The sequence below is a fragment of the Terrapene carolina genome, unplaced genomic scaffold, assembly GCF_002925995.2.
Source record: "Terrapene carolina triunguis isolate 2854851 unplaced genomic scaffold, T_m_triunguis-2.0 Scaffold130, whole genome shotgun sequence".
Taxonomy (NCBI): domain Eukaryota; kingdom Metazoa; phylum Chordata; order Testudines; family Emydidae; genus Terrapene; species Terrapene triunguis.
Window position 1 is genome coordinate 19,249,226 of NW_020664481.1, and position 16,042 is coordinate 19,265,267.

The 16,042-nt window shown below is 49.6% G+C and overlaps 1 protein-coding gene across 1 annotated transcript in view; it reads left to right on the top strand.

Moving 5' to 3' along the window:
- HNF4A (hepatocyte nuclear factor 4 alpha) overlaps positions 1-6,551 on the top strand; it is a 33,815-nt gene extending 27,264 nt beyond the window's left edge. Inside the window, exons 8-10 of the mRNA XM_024206961.1 lie at positions 805-1,041; positions 2,164-2,286; positions 4,273-6,551. Coding sequence (XP_024062729.1) covers positions 805-1,041; positions 2,164-2,286; positions 4,273-4,415 — 503 coding nt within the window. The 3' untranslated portion in view covers positions 4,416-6,551. The remainder of the gene's footprint in view (positions 1-804; positions 1,042-2,163; positions 2,287-4,272) is intronic.
- Positions 6,552-16,042: the final 9,491 nt, after the last annotated feature.

Sequence of the window (16,042 nt, forward strand, 5' to 3'; positions counted from 1 at the left end):
GTGCAGGGTACTGGACTAGAAGACCTCTCGAGGTCCCTTCCAGTCCTATGATTCTATAATTCTCTAGGGTGGTATGTTTCAGAGTAGCAGCCGTGTTAGTCTGTATCCGCAAAAAGAACAGGAGTACTTGTGGCACCTTAGAGACTAACAAATTTATTAGAGCATAAGCTATTTATTAGCTTATGCTCTAATAAATTTGTTAGTCTCTAAGGTGCCACAAGTACTCCTGTTCTTTTAGGGTGGTATGGTCACTTTGTGCTGCTCAGGTGGCACAAAGGGACTAGATCCTGGCCTTAAATAGTCAGCAGAGAATTCCCCTTGTGGAAGGGACCTCTCTTCTCACCTAAACCTGGAGAATGGGGCTCCTGTGCCAGCCCACCCCCTCCTCATTCATGGCGGGAGCGTGCCAGGTAAGGAAGGGAAGATGTCGAAGCAGGCCTGGAGGTGACAGAGTAGAGCTGTGCTACACTGAACCTCTGCTGGTGAAAGGTGCATTAGGGAGCTTATACCAGTGGTGTTAGTTAGAACAGTCCTCAGGCAGCGCCAATGGATGCTGGGGCAAGGTTGGTGCAGAACAATGGAGGCATAACTGGCTTACTGATGGCTCCCGCCTCTGTGCCAAGCCAAGTTTGGATGCAGGGGAGAACTCAGCCCTAGAAAAAAGAACCACGAATGTCTATAAAACCAGATTGCAGGGAGCCAGAGAGACAGCCCGGGCCAGGCTGAGCCCATGGCTCATGGCACTAGAGAGGGTCTCTCCCTTGGGAAACAGCCCTCCATTTTTTGTTCTGTGGTTTGTTTCAGATGCCAAAGGGCTGAGCGACCCCACCAAGATCAAGCGGATGCGGTACCAGGTGCAGGTCAGCCTGGAGGATTACATCAACGATCGGCAATATGATTCGCGGGGCCGCTTTGGCGAGCTGCTGCTCCTGCTGCCAACCCTGCAGAGCATCACCTGGCAGATGATTGAGCAGATCCAGTTTGTCAAACTCTTTGGCATGGCCAAGATTGACAACCTGTTGCAGGAGATGCTGCTAGGGGGTGAGTATCTGTGCTCAGCCTCTGCAACCCTAATCCTCAGCACAACCCCATCACCCTCTCGTCACAGGGAGGGAAAGAGCCGGGATCAGAATGGGGAGTGTCTGATTCCCAGTCCTGTGCTCAGACCTCCTGATGCAGGGAGCTGAGCACATCAACCCAAGTAAATAATCTATCTTCATTCAGAAGCTGCAGCTTGTGTGAGATGTAATTCCCTCCCCACTGCAGCTTGCATCGTGTTTCATGTACCATGTGCTGAGTAATAACAGGAGACTACGCCGTTCTTATTAAATAAAACTGGCTGTTTATGCCATAGGCGCCGACTCCATGGGTGGAATAGGGTGGGAAGAGGCGGGGTGGGGTGGTGTCAGGGCCTGGGGCAGAGCGGGGATTGATCACCCCCAGGGAAACCAGAAAGTCGGCCCCTCTGGTTTATGCAACTATTTACAGAGCTTCAGGTTAACATTCCTAGCCGTGAGCACACAGACTGACTTCCTTGTGCCTCCTCCAAACCCTTCCCTCCTGCAACCTGTGCTCCGCCTCTTCCCAAGTTCCATGCAGGTTGCTACATGTGGCGAAGGTGCTGCTTCCCAACAGGAGCAGCTGCTGAAGGGATGACAAGCTGCCCCTCTGTCCTTACATCATCCCTGTACATTCAGAAGCTGCATCTCCCAAAAGACAGAGTCAGCTACTTACCCAAGTCCTGTTTCCCCCTAGGAGGGTCATGGGAGCAATACGAGCACTAAAGGGCAATGGAAAGGTTTGGTAAAGCATGGCCCAGCTTTACCACTAGCTGCTGAAAGCTCCGATAACCTCATGCGATGTATGTAGTGGAGCAGCAGTTTGCCCCTGTGCTGCTCCTGCACGTAGATCGTCTCCTGAAGCCCACGATGAGAGGAGAGTGACACTTTAGCCGGTGTTGCTGTGGCAGAGGCAGAGCAGCGCTAAGGTGTAGTCTCAGTGGAAGACAGGGAGGGAGCAGGTCCAGATCATTTGCACAATAGTGCACCTGGAACTACTGGCCTGGCTGTGAACATTTGGCCCTCTGGGTCTATACTCTTTTGGACTGTCTAGTGCTTTCCCCTTCTGTCCTGCTCGCGATTACTGACGCTGAAATGGTTCTAGGCTCGTCAAGTGAAACACCTCATGCTCACCACCCTCTGCACCCGCATCTGATCCAGGAGAATCTGGGGACGAACGTCATAGTAGCGAACACGATGCCTGCGCAGATGCACAATGGGCAGATGTGTAAGTATCCCTAGCAGGACTGACAGCGGCCAAAACAGACCTTGTTTGTTTGGAATAAAGCTACATGAAATGAGTAAGAATGGTAAGAATCAGGCTGGCATTCCAGTGACATCCCTGAGCCTCAAGGGCCGCCCCAGTAGTGGCATATTCTACACTGCAAAGCCACAGTGATGCAAGATGGGTATTATGGTGCTAGAAATTCCTCTGCAGGAAGGACAGACAGACACACAGGGAGGTTAGAGTAGATCAGATTGAATGCTTGATTCAACTGAACACTCCCTAGCAGATAGTTTTTACAGTAGCTCTAATTTGGGGACTAATGCTCCAATACAATGCATGACTCCTGAGCGCTGATTAGATCAGGCCTCAAAAGACTAGCCTGGTATCTCTGGGGGAAAACCAGTAAAACTTTTGTTAATGTTTTCCCTGTCTTGGCCTCCCCATTGTCCTTCTGTCCAAAGAACCCAGCATGAGGGGGTTGAACACTAGGGTATCACGCTTGGCCACAGCACAAAGCTAGATCTAGATGACATTCAAACGCAACCTACCAATAGGGTTGCCAACCGTCGAATGGCACAAACCCAAACACTCTTGCCCCGCCCCCACCCCTTCCCCAAGGCCCCACCCTTGCCATGCCCCTTCTCCGAGGCTCCACCCCCGCTCACTCCAGCCCCTGTCCCTCTGTCGCTCGCTCTACCCCAGCCTCACTCACTTTCACCAGGCTGGGGCAGGGGGTTGAGATGTGGGAGGGGGTGCGGGCTCTGAGCTGGGGGGTGGGGCCAAGGGTTTCGGAGTGTAGGAGGTGGCTCCGGGCTAAGCCTCGGGCAGGGGGTTGGGGTGCAGGAGGGGGTGCGAGCTCAGGGAGGGAGTTTGGGTACGGGAGGGGGCTCCAGGCTGAGCCTGGGGCAGGGGGTTGGGGTGCAGGGGCTCTGGGAGAGAGTTAGGTTGCGGGAGGGGGTGCAGGTCTGGGAGGGAGTTTGGGTGCAGGAGGGGGTGAGGGTTTGGATTCTGGGAGGGAGTTTGGGTGCAGGAGGGGGTGAGGGTTTGGATTCTGGGAGAGAGTTTGGTTGCGGGAGGGGGTGCAGGTCTGGGAGGGAGTTTGGGTGCAGGAGGGGGTGGGGGTTGTGGGCTCTGGGAAGGAGTTTGGGTGCAGGAGGGGGTGAGGGGTCAGGTTCTGGGAGGGAGTTTGGGTGCGGACTCTGGGCTGGGGCAGGGGGTTGGGGTTCAGAAGGGTGCCAGGGGGTCAGCGCTTATCTCGGGCTACTCCCGAAAGCGACCGGCACATCCATCTGACAGCGGCTTCTAGGTGGGGAGGCCAGGGGGTCTCCATGCGCTGCCCCTGCCTGCAGGCACCACCCCCGCAGCTCCCATTGGCTAATGGGAGCTGCAGAGTCAGTGCTCGGGGCGGGGGCAGCATGCAGAGACCCCCTGCCCTCCCCCAGGAGCTACAGGAACAGTGCCAACCACTTCCAGGAGCGGCATAGGGCCAGGGCAGGCAGGGAGTCTGCCTTAGCCCCGCTGCCGCGCCAGACCTTTAACACCTAAAATCTCCCGGTTTGGCTGCAGTAGCCTCCAGGAGATAGAGCGTTATTCCGGGAGACTCCCGGTGAAACTGGGAGGGTTGGTAACCCTACCTACCAGGTGAATCTTCAGTGCAGAGTAAAAGGCGGGCACTGAACCCCTGACCCTGTGCTTCTTGCTGCAGACTCCCCCAGTGGGGCTGTCTGCACTGGAGACTGTAGTGCAGCCTAAGCAGCAGCATGTGCACAGCCCACTGGAAACCATGTTTTCATTGAAGAGCAATTGGCCTCTCTGTAACCGTTGTGCCAGGGCTAGAAGGATCCAGCCATACCCAGATCCTTAGCCCTTCCCCAAACTCTGGAGTATATGGAATTGGGATCCGGATCTGAATGTTGCCTCTTGAGTCCTGGTAGTCCCGTAGCACCTGCTCCTTCTGCCTTTGTAACATAGCGTTTCTTTCTGCAGCCACTCCGGAAACTCCACAGCCTTCCCCCCCTGCAGGCTCAGGATCTGAGCAATACAAGCTACTCCCTGGGGCCATCGCTACTGTAGCAAAACAGCCAGCCTCAATCCCACAACCCACCATCACAAAACAAGAAGTCATCTAGCATCTCCCAGAGGAAAACCAGCCTGTTTTAGAAAGACTGTGCGGGGGAAAACAGACTGACTGTCCCAGTGAAGATGGACGCTATCAGTGGATTCACAGGCACAAACGCATCGGCTTGTTTATTGGAATACAGCAAAAGGCTGTCTTTGTGCAGCTAGAGAGAGCATGTACCATGGTCCAGCTGAGAGTTACATATCTGGGAGTTAAACTGTAGTGAAATCATTAGTCCTAATACAAAGGGCCAGAACTGAAACTCATGCCTGCTGGTGACTCTTTTGAGATTTGCATTGACTGGCTGTGATATTGCGCCTGACCATTTCTTTACTGCCTCGGAGTGGGTTCAAAGCAAACCAGACACTACTGAAAAAAAAGGACTTGTCCAATACAGACGTTGCATTGAAGGAAGGGCGGAGATGTCTGCTGCTGTCTTTAAAGCTTCTCAGAATAGTCCCAAGTTTCAGCTGACGTTAATGGAGATAGAAATTCTCTGGAAAGCATCATTCCAGGTCGGGGGGTATGTCACCTCTTGTGACAATATTTAGGCAAAGTCTGGTCCACATGGTGAGTGATTGGGCTGGGAAATCATAGGCGCTTCTGGATTCCCTGCCATTTCAGATTTTCCATATGTTGGAGTGCTGCTGGAGTTCCTTATCCCAGCACCATTATTCCCTCCCCATGGCAGAAACTGAAGGAGGCAAAGTCAGCAAATTCTTCTATTACGCTACCACGGCATATTTGCTAATAGGAATGGAATTATGGTAGAGTTGTGGGATTCAGCTAATGGGCTTGGGAAGTACGGATACGGGGGGCGGGTGATGATATTTGCTCAGCACCCTGAAATACTGCACAGATCTCGCTAGGATGATTGCTGGGATCCTGTGCGTGTCTGTGCCTCCTAGTGGTACTCACACAGGTTAATTATAAGCAAAAGCTTATCTGCAGCCTGTTCATGGGAGATTATGGTAGGAGGAGACCTGAAGGGGAGTGGGGAGGATTCAGAGGTGGAGAGATGAGAGATGGACCCAAGACACAAAGGTTGGACCAGGATCTCATGTTCCTCAAGGCTTGGGAGTGGCTGGACCCAGCGGCTTGGTCCAGCCCATCTTTAATCCCAAATGATGAGTTATAGCCTGGCTGGTGCCATGTGGACTTCTCCTTCACCACAGTATAGCTGGTCCATCACAGATTTATAGGGTTTTATATCGTGACAGAGATTAGTCTTGACAGTCCGAAAGATACAGACTGTCAAAGCATGAAGACGATTAGAAAACCAGGGAACCTCAAACTCTGCTGCAAAGTTCTCAAGGGGTCAGGGAGAGATGTTTTATTATGTAAATGTCCCACCTAGCCCCTGGCCTGTACCCTCGCCATAGAAGCTCCTGGGTTTCACTTTGCTTGTGTTTTTCTTTTGCTCACTGAAGCCTATTGGTGCTATTCCCTGCAGCTCCCCCCACCACAGGGAAAGAAGGCCATGAAGCTAGCAATTTCTCTCTCCCTAAGAACTGAAATCACCTCCTGGGGAAATACTAGCTTTTCCTGACCACACACTGTATTTCTGCAAGGTCTGGGCCTTGTGGGAACATCAAGAAGTGGTGGAGTCACAACTGCCAAAAGCTCTTGGGACAAATCCCCGGCTGGTGTAAATGAGAGCTCCTCTGATTTACACCTGCTGCAGATGTGGCCCCTGGATTTCAAATGCAAAAGCCAACACCCCGCCCCTGCATGCGGGTTTCAAAGTATTGTATTGTCTGTCAGACCTGATGGCATTGTGCTGAGTAATTTATTGCAATGATGAATCTAATCATTTTCTATACATTATTTTGTAAATCACATTGATTATTTATAATCAGGAAATTAAATGCGAACAACTTAATAACGAGACCATCTTTTTCCAACTGTATGTAGAGATAGTGTGTGGGGAATATGTCTCAGTGCACATTTCATTCGCACCAGACATCCCCAGTACGGTACATTAATTTTTTGGGGGTTACTGCCTTCCAATGGAAATAGAGGAATATTTCTTCACTAGAGTTTGTATTAATAAAAAAAGAAATAAATGCAAAAATATTTTCTAACTTTTCCTGGACAGATGGATTTTTTTTTTCTTCTGGGAGGATAGTTCTAAACCCCCAAGCCCTGGTTAACTCTAGCAAAAGGGAGCGCGCAGACCTTTGTTTTTCCAATTACACCAGGGCTGAATTTGACCCATAAACCAAATGGGCCTTCAGCAGTGTTGCCAGCTCTCATTTTATCACAAGTCTCTCAATATTTGGTATTTTTCTTAAAGCCCCAGCTGCTGGAAGTATATGATTGCATGAGAATTTCATTTAAAAAAGTAACTTTCTAGACATCGTGGTTGTAGAGAAAAGCTTGAACACATGTAGGTTAACAATTACACTGTGAGGGCTCAGACACCAGAGAGTAAAGAAGAAGAAGCCAAAATCTATTTCTCTTAAATCCCAGGATTTTTTAAAGGAAATCACATGATTCTTGGTGGGGTTGACTCATGATTTTTGAACATTTCGAGGTGGCAATGCTGCTTTAGTTCTACATCCCACGTCCACTAGTTCCAGGGGGGTGTAAATGAAGGCAGAATTGGGCCTACAATGCCCAAAAGGACGACAAAGTGAGTTAATTTGTAACATGTCTAGAAAACATGACCTATGAGGGAAGATTGAAAAAACTGGGTTTGTTTAATCTGGAGAAGAGAAGACTGAGAGGGGACATGATAACAGTTTTCAAGTACATAAAAGGTTGTTACAAGGAGGAGGGAGAAAAATTGTTCTTCTTAACCTCTGAGGATAGGACAAGAAGCAATGGGTTTAAATTGCAGCAAGGGAGGTTTAGGTTGGACATTAGGAAAAACTTCCTAACTGTCAGAGTGGTTAAGCACTGGAATAAATTGCCTAGGGGGGTTGTGGAATCTCCATCGTTGAGGATTTTTAAGAGCAGGTTGGACAAACACCTGTCAGGGATGGTCTAGATAATACTTAGCCCTGCCTTGAGTGCAGGGGCCTGGACTAGAAGACCTCTTGAGGTCCCTTCCAGTCCTATGATTCTATGATTATGAAGGTGAAGAAGTACACTGACAATTAGGGAAGGCAGTTAATGACCTGCCCTTCTGATCAGATGAGTTTAATCTAAGCCATAGCGTGCACCATAAGACATACATCCCAACATTTCCGGTGGCTAAAGTAGGATGGGTCCTGCTCCCAGTTTGTGGGATTTGGGGCGGAGGTCAGATGCTGCCCCTTGGAGGTGGGGGGAATTATAGAGTGAGCCCCCTCTGCACTCACCCTGTAGCTGCAGCCCCTGCAGCTCCTGTCCCATGGAGCGGGCGCTGGGCTCAGCTCCCTGGTTCGGGCATTGTGACTTGGACCCACACGGATGGGGTTGCAGCAATGCTCAGGTTTGGCCTGGGCCCTCTGATGGGGTGCAACTGGGCCAAATTTGAGTGAGTGGCACTGCAACCGCATGCGCCAAGTCGCAACATCAGAGGGCCTGAGCCAAACCTGAGTGGTGCTGCAACCCCTTGCTAGGGTGACCAGATGTCCCGATTTTATAGGGACAGTCCTGATTTTTGGTTCTTTTTCTTATATAGGCTCCTATTACCCCCCACCTCGTCCCGATTTTTCACATTTGCTGTCTGGTAACCCTACCCCCTGCTCCTGGGGCCAGGTCACAATGCCTGACGTGGGGAGCTGAGCCCAACCAGCCCCACAGAACAGGAGCCACTCAACCAGACCAGGAGGTTTGGGGGAGCAAAGTGGGGCAGTCCTGTGAAACCCAGGGCTAGTATTGCCATCTGTCTAATCGCACAAACCCAAACACCCTTGCCCCACTCTGAGGCCCCGCCCCTACCCTGCCCCTTCTCCAAGGCCCCACCCCCACTCACTCCATCCCTCCACCCCGTTGCTCGCTCTCCCTGACCCTCACTCACTTTTACCGGTCTGGGGCAGGGGTTTGGAGTGGATGGGGGGGTGGGCTCTGGGAGGGAGTTTGGGTGCGGGGGGTGCTCAGGGCTGTGGAAAGGGGTTGGGATGCAGGAGGCACCGCCCCCGCAGTTCCTGGCCAATGGGAGCTGGGGAGTCGGTGCTTGGGCAGGAGGCAGCGCACAGAGGTGGCCGCCCGTGCCTGCACCTAGGAGCCACAGGGACATGCTGCCACTTCCAGGAGCTGTGCGGGGCCAGGGCAGGTAAGGAGCCTGCCTTAGCCCCGCTGCACTGCCCCCTTCGACCGGACTTTTGGCCTATTAAAATCTTCCAGATTGCTTTCAATAGCAACTGGGAGATTGAGGCCGATTCCAGGAGGTCTGGCAAGCCCTATCCAGGGCTGTTGGGAGGACTGGCAAGATAATAGGGTTTGAGAGATAGAGGCCTAGATTTCTGTAATGACTGAGACTTTGCCGAAGGAAAGACAATCATGCATTGGTGAGGGGTGACTGAGGCTTTCAGTTGTAGGCTCCCACAGGTAGTCGCCACAAACCATTCCCAACAAAGGGCTGCTCGGTGGCCTATGTGAAATGAGTTGGAGGGTTCTCAGTCTATTTCCCAATGGGGACAGGCACTCACCTCACCTCTGGAGCTGCTTTTGTTGTGAGGCCACCTGGAAACCTGATTCTCTTTTAGATGGAAAGTTGACAGCAGGAATGAGCCCGGGACCCAAATTCAGAGCTAGCTTCCCCAGACTTTAGGGTTGTTCATGTCCAGGGCTTCCACTTGAGCCCAGCATAGAGCCAGGGCCTGGCCAAAAGTCCAGGTCCAGTTCAACACATCTTCAAAGCTTGGGAACCCAGCTCTAGCTGGAAAATAGACAGTCCTGGAACCTGAACTCCGCTGTTCAGTTACAGAACAGGTTCAGCAAAGGAAGTAGCAGGGCAAGTTCCCATCTCCCATCTCATAGTCAGCACCTGTGTGATTAGCCTGCTTTGGTACAGCTTCTTGCCTCTAATAATGTGCAGCTAAGCCCAGGCCTCACTCAATCTGGCCCAGCAAAAGTGTAATGCTGCCGTTGTTTTGCCTTGGTATGTGTTCAGTAAATGCATAGACAGCATCAAATCTGTGAAGCAATAAATTCTCCTGGACTGCTGCCCACAAATTGCTCCACTGAGGTTACCCTTCGCCTAGTTAATCTATTTTAAATCAGCGTAGTCCCTACTTTGCTAGCTTCAGTTTGTGCTGGAAAAAAAACACAACCTCTCTCAGAAACAACTCTGACCTCAAGTCAGCTCCACTGTCACAACACTCCCTCCTCTTTCACCCCTGACAAGACACAACCAGGGAACCTTCAGGCTGTCCCGAGCCCGGCAGGACAATGTTTTACTCTTTCTAAGGCTCTTGTCACTAAATGGCTCCCATGACCATGGTTCATTTTGTTCTCTCTAAAATCATTTTCTTACACTATCTCTGACCAGGAGTGTTCTTTGTTCCCCTTTACTGGCCCTCAGATTTTAAGCATTTTCTGGACAGTAGCAGAAATATCTCCAGCAGCGACGGTTTACCCTGACAGCCAAGCCACGATGTGAGAAAGTGGGATTTTTAGGTGTGCTGTAAAATGGGATCTCATTCATTCCTTATGTCAGCCGGCTCTGAAATAGCTAATGGGCTTCGGAACTTTTCCCTTTTCCAAGTGCTTTCATCTCTCAGTGGAACACAGGAATGCTAACTTGAGTTTTACAGCCCATAGATCACGCCTGACAAAAGTAACTATTGCTGCTATTAAACCCTCAAGTACACACACAGCACCGATAGCCATAAAAGCAAGAGCCTGCAGGGACAACGTGGCACTGCTGAGACAGGCATTTCCGTGTGCCAGGCTGTACAGTCCGTTCAAGGCTGATGACAAGAATTGCAGCTCGATTTCGAGCTACTCTGTTCTGCACCATGAAGACCCTTTCCATGCAGAGAGATGGCACTTGTGGCAGGAGGCTAGTGCGAGCACATTCCAAATCCGCCTCCCACTTCCTAATTAAACTGCCTGCAAAGATGTGACCCTGTCAGTAGTAAACTCAGCGAGAGAGCTGCAAATCACCAATAAAACACCACTACTCTGTCAGCCTCGGCAGGTAGAGAATAAACAGACGAGCACAGCGCGGTCAGGCTTCATATTCACTTCCTTTAACTCAGCAAGGCCAGCGCCTCAGCTGAGGTAAAGCACCACAGGCCCATTGAAGTCAGTGGAGCTACACCAGTTGAGGATCTGGCTCTGAAAGAGGCCTCTTCTGAGCTTGGAAATGAAGGCCAGTTGGGAACTGAACTTCCAGGGTTTGCCTGCCCACTCTGTGACTCTTTAGCTCAAGCTGCAGCAGCTCCTACTTTTCCTTCTGGAGCTCCTGGGTTCACTCCCTGGGGTGCTGGCTAAAATGGCTGCCATCACAGATGCATGATCTGAGGCTGTGCCCTAAGGGGACTTCTGCAAGATGGCAGCAGAGTCAGGACACCACGCCCTGCTCTAAGCATTAGACAATGTTCTCCCTCTGGAGAGTGTCAAGAGGCGATAGACAAGACATAAATAGGGGCATTTGAGCCCCTCAGTTCCATACTGTTCTCATCACTCCGCAAAAATCACCCTGAGCTCTCACTTAGGAATTACCCCTGGAGTCAGATGTATGTGAGTCTGATTCTCTCAGTCCCTTGGGGTTGTAGTCCACTGCTTTCCCAGAGGCTCCAGGGCTGGAGGAGGGCCGGGCAGCTGGTTACAGGTTTGCAGGCTCATACCTTTGCATTCGAGTGTGATTATTTCCTGTATGAAATGCGGCTCTTTGCCCCAAAGCTCTCAGTACAGGCAGAGAGCATTCCTCAACCCTGAGGCCATGTGATAGGGGAGATCTTCATTCCAGTGTTGGCTTCTCTCTCCGTGCTGAGAAACATGGACCATTTGCCGAGCAGAGGCAACAGGCCGGGATATTAATTAGCTGAGATGACAAAGAGCCCAGCAAGTTTCTCGCAAGGCTCTGCTGCTCCTTCCTTTCCAGTGAAATTTGGGCTGGTGAAAGCTGCCAGATTGACAGCCTCAAGCCTCTCTTTTTCAAACCAGCGGCTACAGTGTGGGCATCAGCAGGGCAAGCTTCCCCCTACTCTGCCCCTCTTACTGGAACACTCCCCTCTAGGAGTCAAAACAGAGCAGCCTCTGTTTCTATAGTATCCTGGGCCTCTTTGCTGAGGCTGCCATCAAGGTACTGGCAAGAAGCACAGATTCCTGAACAGCCTAGTCACTGCCCCCAAGATGACTAATCTTCCAAGGGATCCACAATACCGTGCAGCTAGCTTTGCTTTCATTCCAGGGTGCTGGAGTATTGGGAAAGACTAAGTCTTAGAGAAGAGTACATTAAGATACCAGAATCCTGTAATATTTAAGGTGTTTTGGATTCTCCCACCCCCACTCCACTTATATTCTATTCTCGACCTAATTCTTGCAAAATGCAGGAATTGTTGCAGATCTAGAAGCTAGAAAAAAAGGGGGATGATGATTCTTTTCATGGAATACACTACCCTTTGCATATATTTGCATGGCTGTGTTGCATTGTGCCTTTGTGCATCATGTTTGCTGCCTTACGTTGCATTTGTGTCTGCTTACATACTTGACTGTGTGCTTGTTCAGGGTTTCCTGTTCGCATGTTGGCACAAGTGGGTGTGTTTGGGCAGGTTTGTGTATGTGTGCATACAGTTGCCTCCTTGTGTAAGTTAGCAGATTTGTGTGTTTGCATAGGTTTGCGTATTATGTGTTGGTATATTTGTTGCTGTTGTGCTGTAAATGAATGGCTGTTGGTGTTGAATTCGCACAATACGGTGTGTAGTTGCTGACCGTAACCGTTTGCATGTTTACCTGTTAGTGAACTGTACTACGCATTTGCATAGGTTTATATGTTTCTGTGTGTTTGTGGGCAGAATGTTTACATGCCCTCTCAGAGTTAAAGTTGTCATCTTTATAAAAGTATCCTACAGGCCAAAAGTATATATGGGGTCATGGATGTAAGGGGTAGGGGGGAAAGATGACTTTAAGTTCCCTCTGTGCTTACTGTATTCTGGGGCAGTGCATGGGTCTGCCTTGCCCTCGCTGTAAGTTAGAGCAGCCTCAGAGCTGCTCTGATTTATGCTGTGATTTCTAGGGCCCCCTACGAACCCTGGTAAGCAGAGAACAGATGCAGTGGAAGGCACTGCAGCCATGCCCTTATCCATCCCCTATGCCATGGGCTCTGAGCAGAGCCAGGTTTACACCAAGAGGAGGCCCTCTGCACTGTGGGAATGTTCAGGATCTGTTTCCACCTACTTTAAGGCCTCTTTACATTGCCAAAGTGGTGTAAATGCACCCAGGAATACCTGAGAATCAGGCCCATGTTGTGCCCAGGGGTTTCCTTCCCAAACTACATTCCAGGCTCTGCTTCTTGCAAGCTGGCTTTGCAGGTTGACAGGCAAAGCCAAGAATTTCAGGATGGGCAACTCCCTACTCTAATGCTGAGCAAATTCATGGTCCTTGTATCATTTGTAGGCCCCCAAGGCTCAGCCTGCATACCCTGGGAACCTTTGGCAGGCCCTCATGTGCTAGACACTGCACGTAGATTATCTTTATTACCGGACTGTTATGTTTGCTCAGTTTAGTGATTAAAAATCAGTTTAAAGCTTTCTCCCCGAGCTCTGCTGTTTGAAGTTGTGCTTTATTTTCGGCTTCATACAAATCACCCATCTCACCAGGACTGTAAAATGTTTATTGCTAATGGTGGCAAACTTAAAGAAGCCAAGATAACTTTCCCAGGCTGGGCATTCAGATTGCTTGGATAAGTCAATAAGTGAAGCTCATTACATGAAACCCATTAAATATAAACCAGCACCAACAGCCATTCAGTTACAACACAACGGCAACAAATATCCTAGAGCTGGGGAGAAGCCAGGGGCTGCAGAACTGAGAAAAGCATGAACTATAAGGTACAGTCATGGCAGAGGACCATGAGATGGGTCAGATACACAAGTGGACACAATGTGTGGCCTCCAGAGTCATAAAATGCAGCCCAGAGCACTCTCTCTGTCACCCCCAGAAGCACAAGGGGGGAACAAAGTGATTTAGCAACAGGATTTAATTGCTTGGGAGCCAGGAGAACAGGCAGTTCTCGTCCGTCTGCACAGGGAGACAATCCCGACTGGGCACACTTCTAGTCAAGAGAAACAGTCATGCAAATTCTATATGAAAATTAGTCACGGTCCTGAGGCTCCACGCAAGTTGCAAAATGTGTTTCTCAGATGGGATGAAGCTTGGGTAGCCCTGTCTCACATGACTCTGGGTGAGCTTCACTTGGGGGCTGTGTCACTTATGCCACTGTCCGTCTGGGCACAGGGCACCTGGCAGTGGATATTCTGCAAGGAGAAGGTGGCCGGAGAAGGCAGCTGCTACCTCTCTCTGCTTAGGGACTTGTAGAGGGCAATGCAGTTGGAAACTGTGTCCATCCCTTCAGCAGATTCTTCAGATGGGGCTCCCCTGGAGACCTCAGTGGGGGGGTGGGGGGGGGTAAGAAAGCTGTCCTTTCTTGGCACAAACCCAGAGGGAGGTTGGGAATAGGAACAATTCCCTCTCCCCCATTAGAATGAAGTTTGCATCTCCCAGCTGGAGTGAATCTAGTCCTCTGAGTCTAGGCTCATCTGTGCCTCGTAGGTTTAGAAATCAGTCTGGAAAGCTCAGGAAAACAGATTTCCTTGGGAGATTTCTGCTACTTACTATTTAAATACAAGCTGGAAATATCATGGGAGCAGGAGAAGTTTTGGCATCCTGGGGTTTCCTAGCACAATGGGACTTCGACCTGCTTGAGATCTCTCTCGGTGCTACTGCAACATAAAGGATAAATAACAACGATGAACCAGGCAGTGCTGAGGTGCAGGGCAATTCATATTTTGAAATTTCCCAAACATTTTCATACATCATGAAACATTTGGGGGCTCAGTGTATGAAATGCAGAGACCATCCAAGCTGGCCCGTTCTCAGCGCTGCCACCTCTCGCAGTATTATCCTGTCTCGTGACATTTCATCTGTTTCTGTGTGAGACGCGCCACTTTCATTTCAAAGAAAAAATAAAATAGCACAGTCTAGGCCTCGCTGTTGCAGAGAAATGCTTGGAAAGGTGACCCGAGTGCCCCCGCGAGGATCAGAAAGCAACGAAATGGGTTCTTCTTCTTCCTCATTTTTAATTTCATGATTTTAAAGCCAATTTCAGGATTATGTGGGCCTGGCCTCATGAATTTTGAATGCTTGGGACTAGCAAGACTGCTTTTCAAACCCTAATTTGCAAATATACTGCCTTGCTATCCACAATCTGTGATGACAAACAGTGAACAGTCACTGCTAGCCCCAAGGTTAGATGTTTTTTCACAGACACAGAAGAATAAAATTAAGTACTGCCGGTATGTATCCAAATTAGGGGGGGAAATTCTGAGCTGAACTGGGGAACAGTATTCAGATCCAGGTGAGGCTTAGCCTGGGGTTTGGGAATCAGGAGAAAGGCAAAACCAGGGCTAGAATTTGCGTTCTTGTTCAACAGCCCCCAGATCTCATGAGCTGCTCTTGTCAGCTGTCTGCCATCTTGGTGTAAATCTCATGCAGCCCTTGTGGTATTTCAGCCCTGGAGGCTGTGCTTGACAGCTTTCAGCCTAGAGGTGGAGAGTACACTCTCTTTCCAGGCTGAGAGGTCACCTAGAACCAGTCACAAGTGTGTGTTCAGATCAAGGGATTTGAAACACTTCTCCCATGACATTCAAAATGTTTTGGATTCAAGGCACCAGCTTTGGAGGGAAGGATAGCTCAGTGGTTTGAGCATTGGCCTGCTAAACTCAGGGTTGTCAGTTCAATCCTTGAGGGGGCCATTTAGGGAATCTGGGGCAAAAATCTGTCTGGAGATTGGTCCTGCTTTGAGCAGGGGGTTGGACTAGATGACCTCCTGAAGTCCCTAACCAACCCTGACATTCTATGATCTCTTTAAAACAAATGATGAGTTTTGCCAGCTGCATTAAACAAGTCTAATCCACAAACTATTTGGGAGGAAATATCCATATCCATTTATTTATTTGATGTTTTATGACCTATTATGCTGTGATATAAGAGAGTAAGACATATAGTACATTAAAAGAGGCCCATTCACTGAAACAACCCATAACAGACAGTGCAGACCATCTCTATTAGCACCCCAGTGCCTCATAAGAAAATCCGGGAGGTCAGCAAATTGGGTCTTCCCTTTATCACTTTACAATGATGTCTTGCAATTGCATTAACTCTGCACGTCTCCAAATGGCAGCACATCCCTCCATTCTATTGCTGAAATGTGTGTTTCCCTGTGCCGGGATTGTATTGTATTTGTTTGTAAGATTTCCTAAAATGACAGCTGTTAAAGTAGTTTTTATTTTCATAAGTAGCAACCTACAAAGGTATCCTGTGCATTCTGTCCGCAATAATAACATGGTTTCAATGTGATGTCATTTTCCAGAAGCCAATCTCAGCAGATTAGACTTTCAGCAAATTTCAGCAAACGGCTCCTGGCCCCAAGTGTTTGGTTTCACATAAAGGATGTTGCAGAGGCTGCAGATCTTTTCTCACAAACCAACTCATCTTTAAACTGTTTGTTGGAACCAGCACTTCCATGGGCTTTGATCC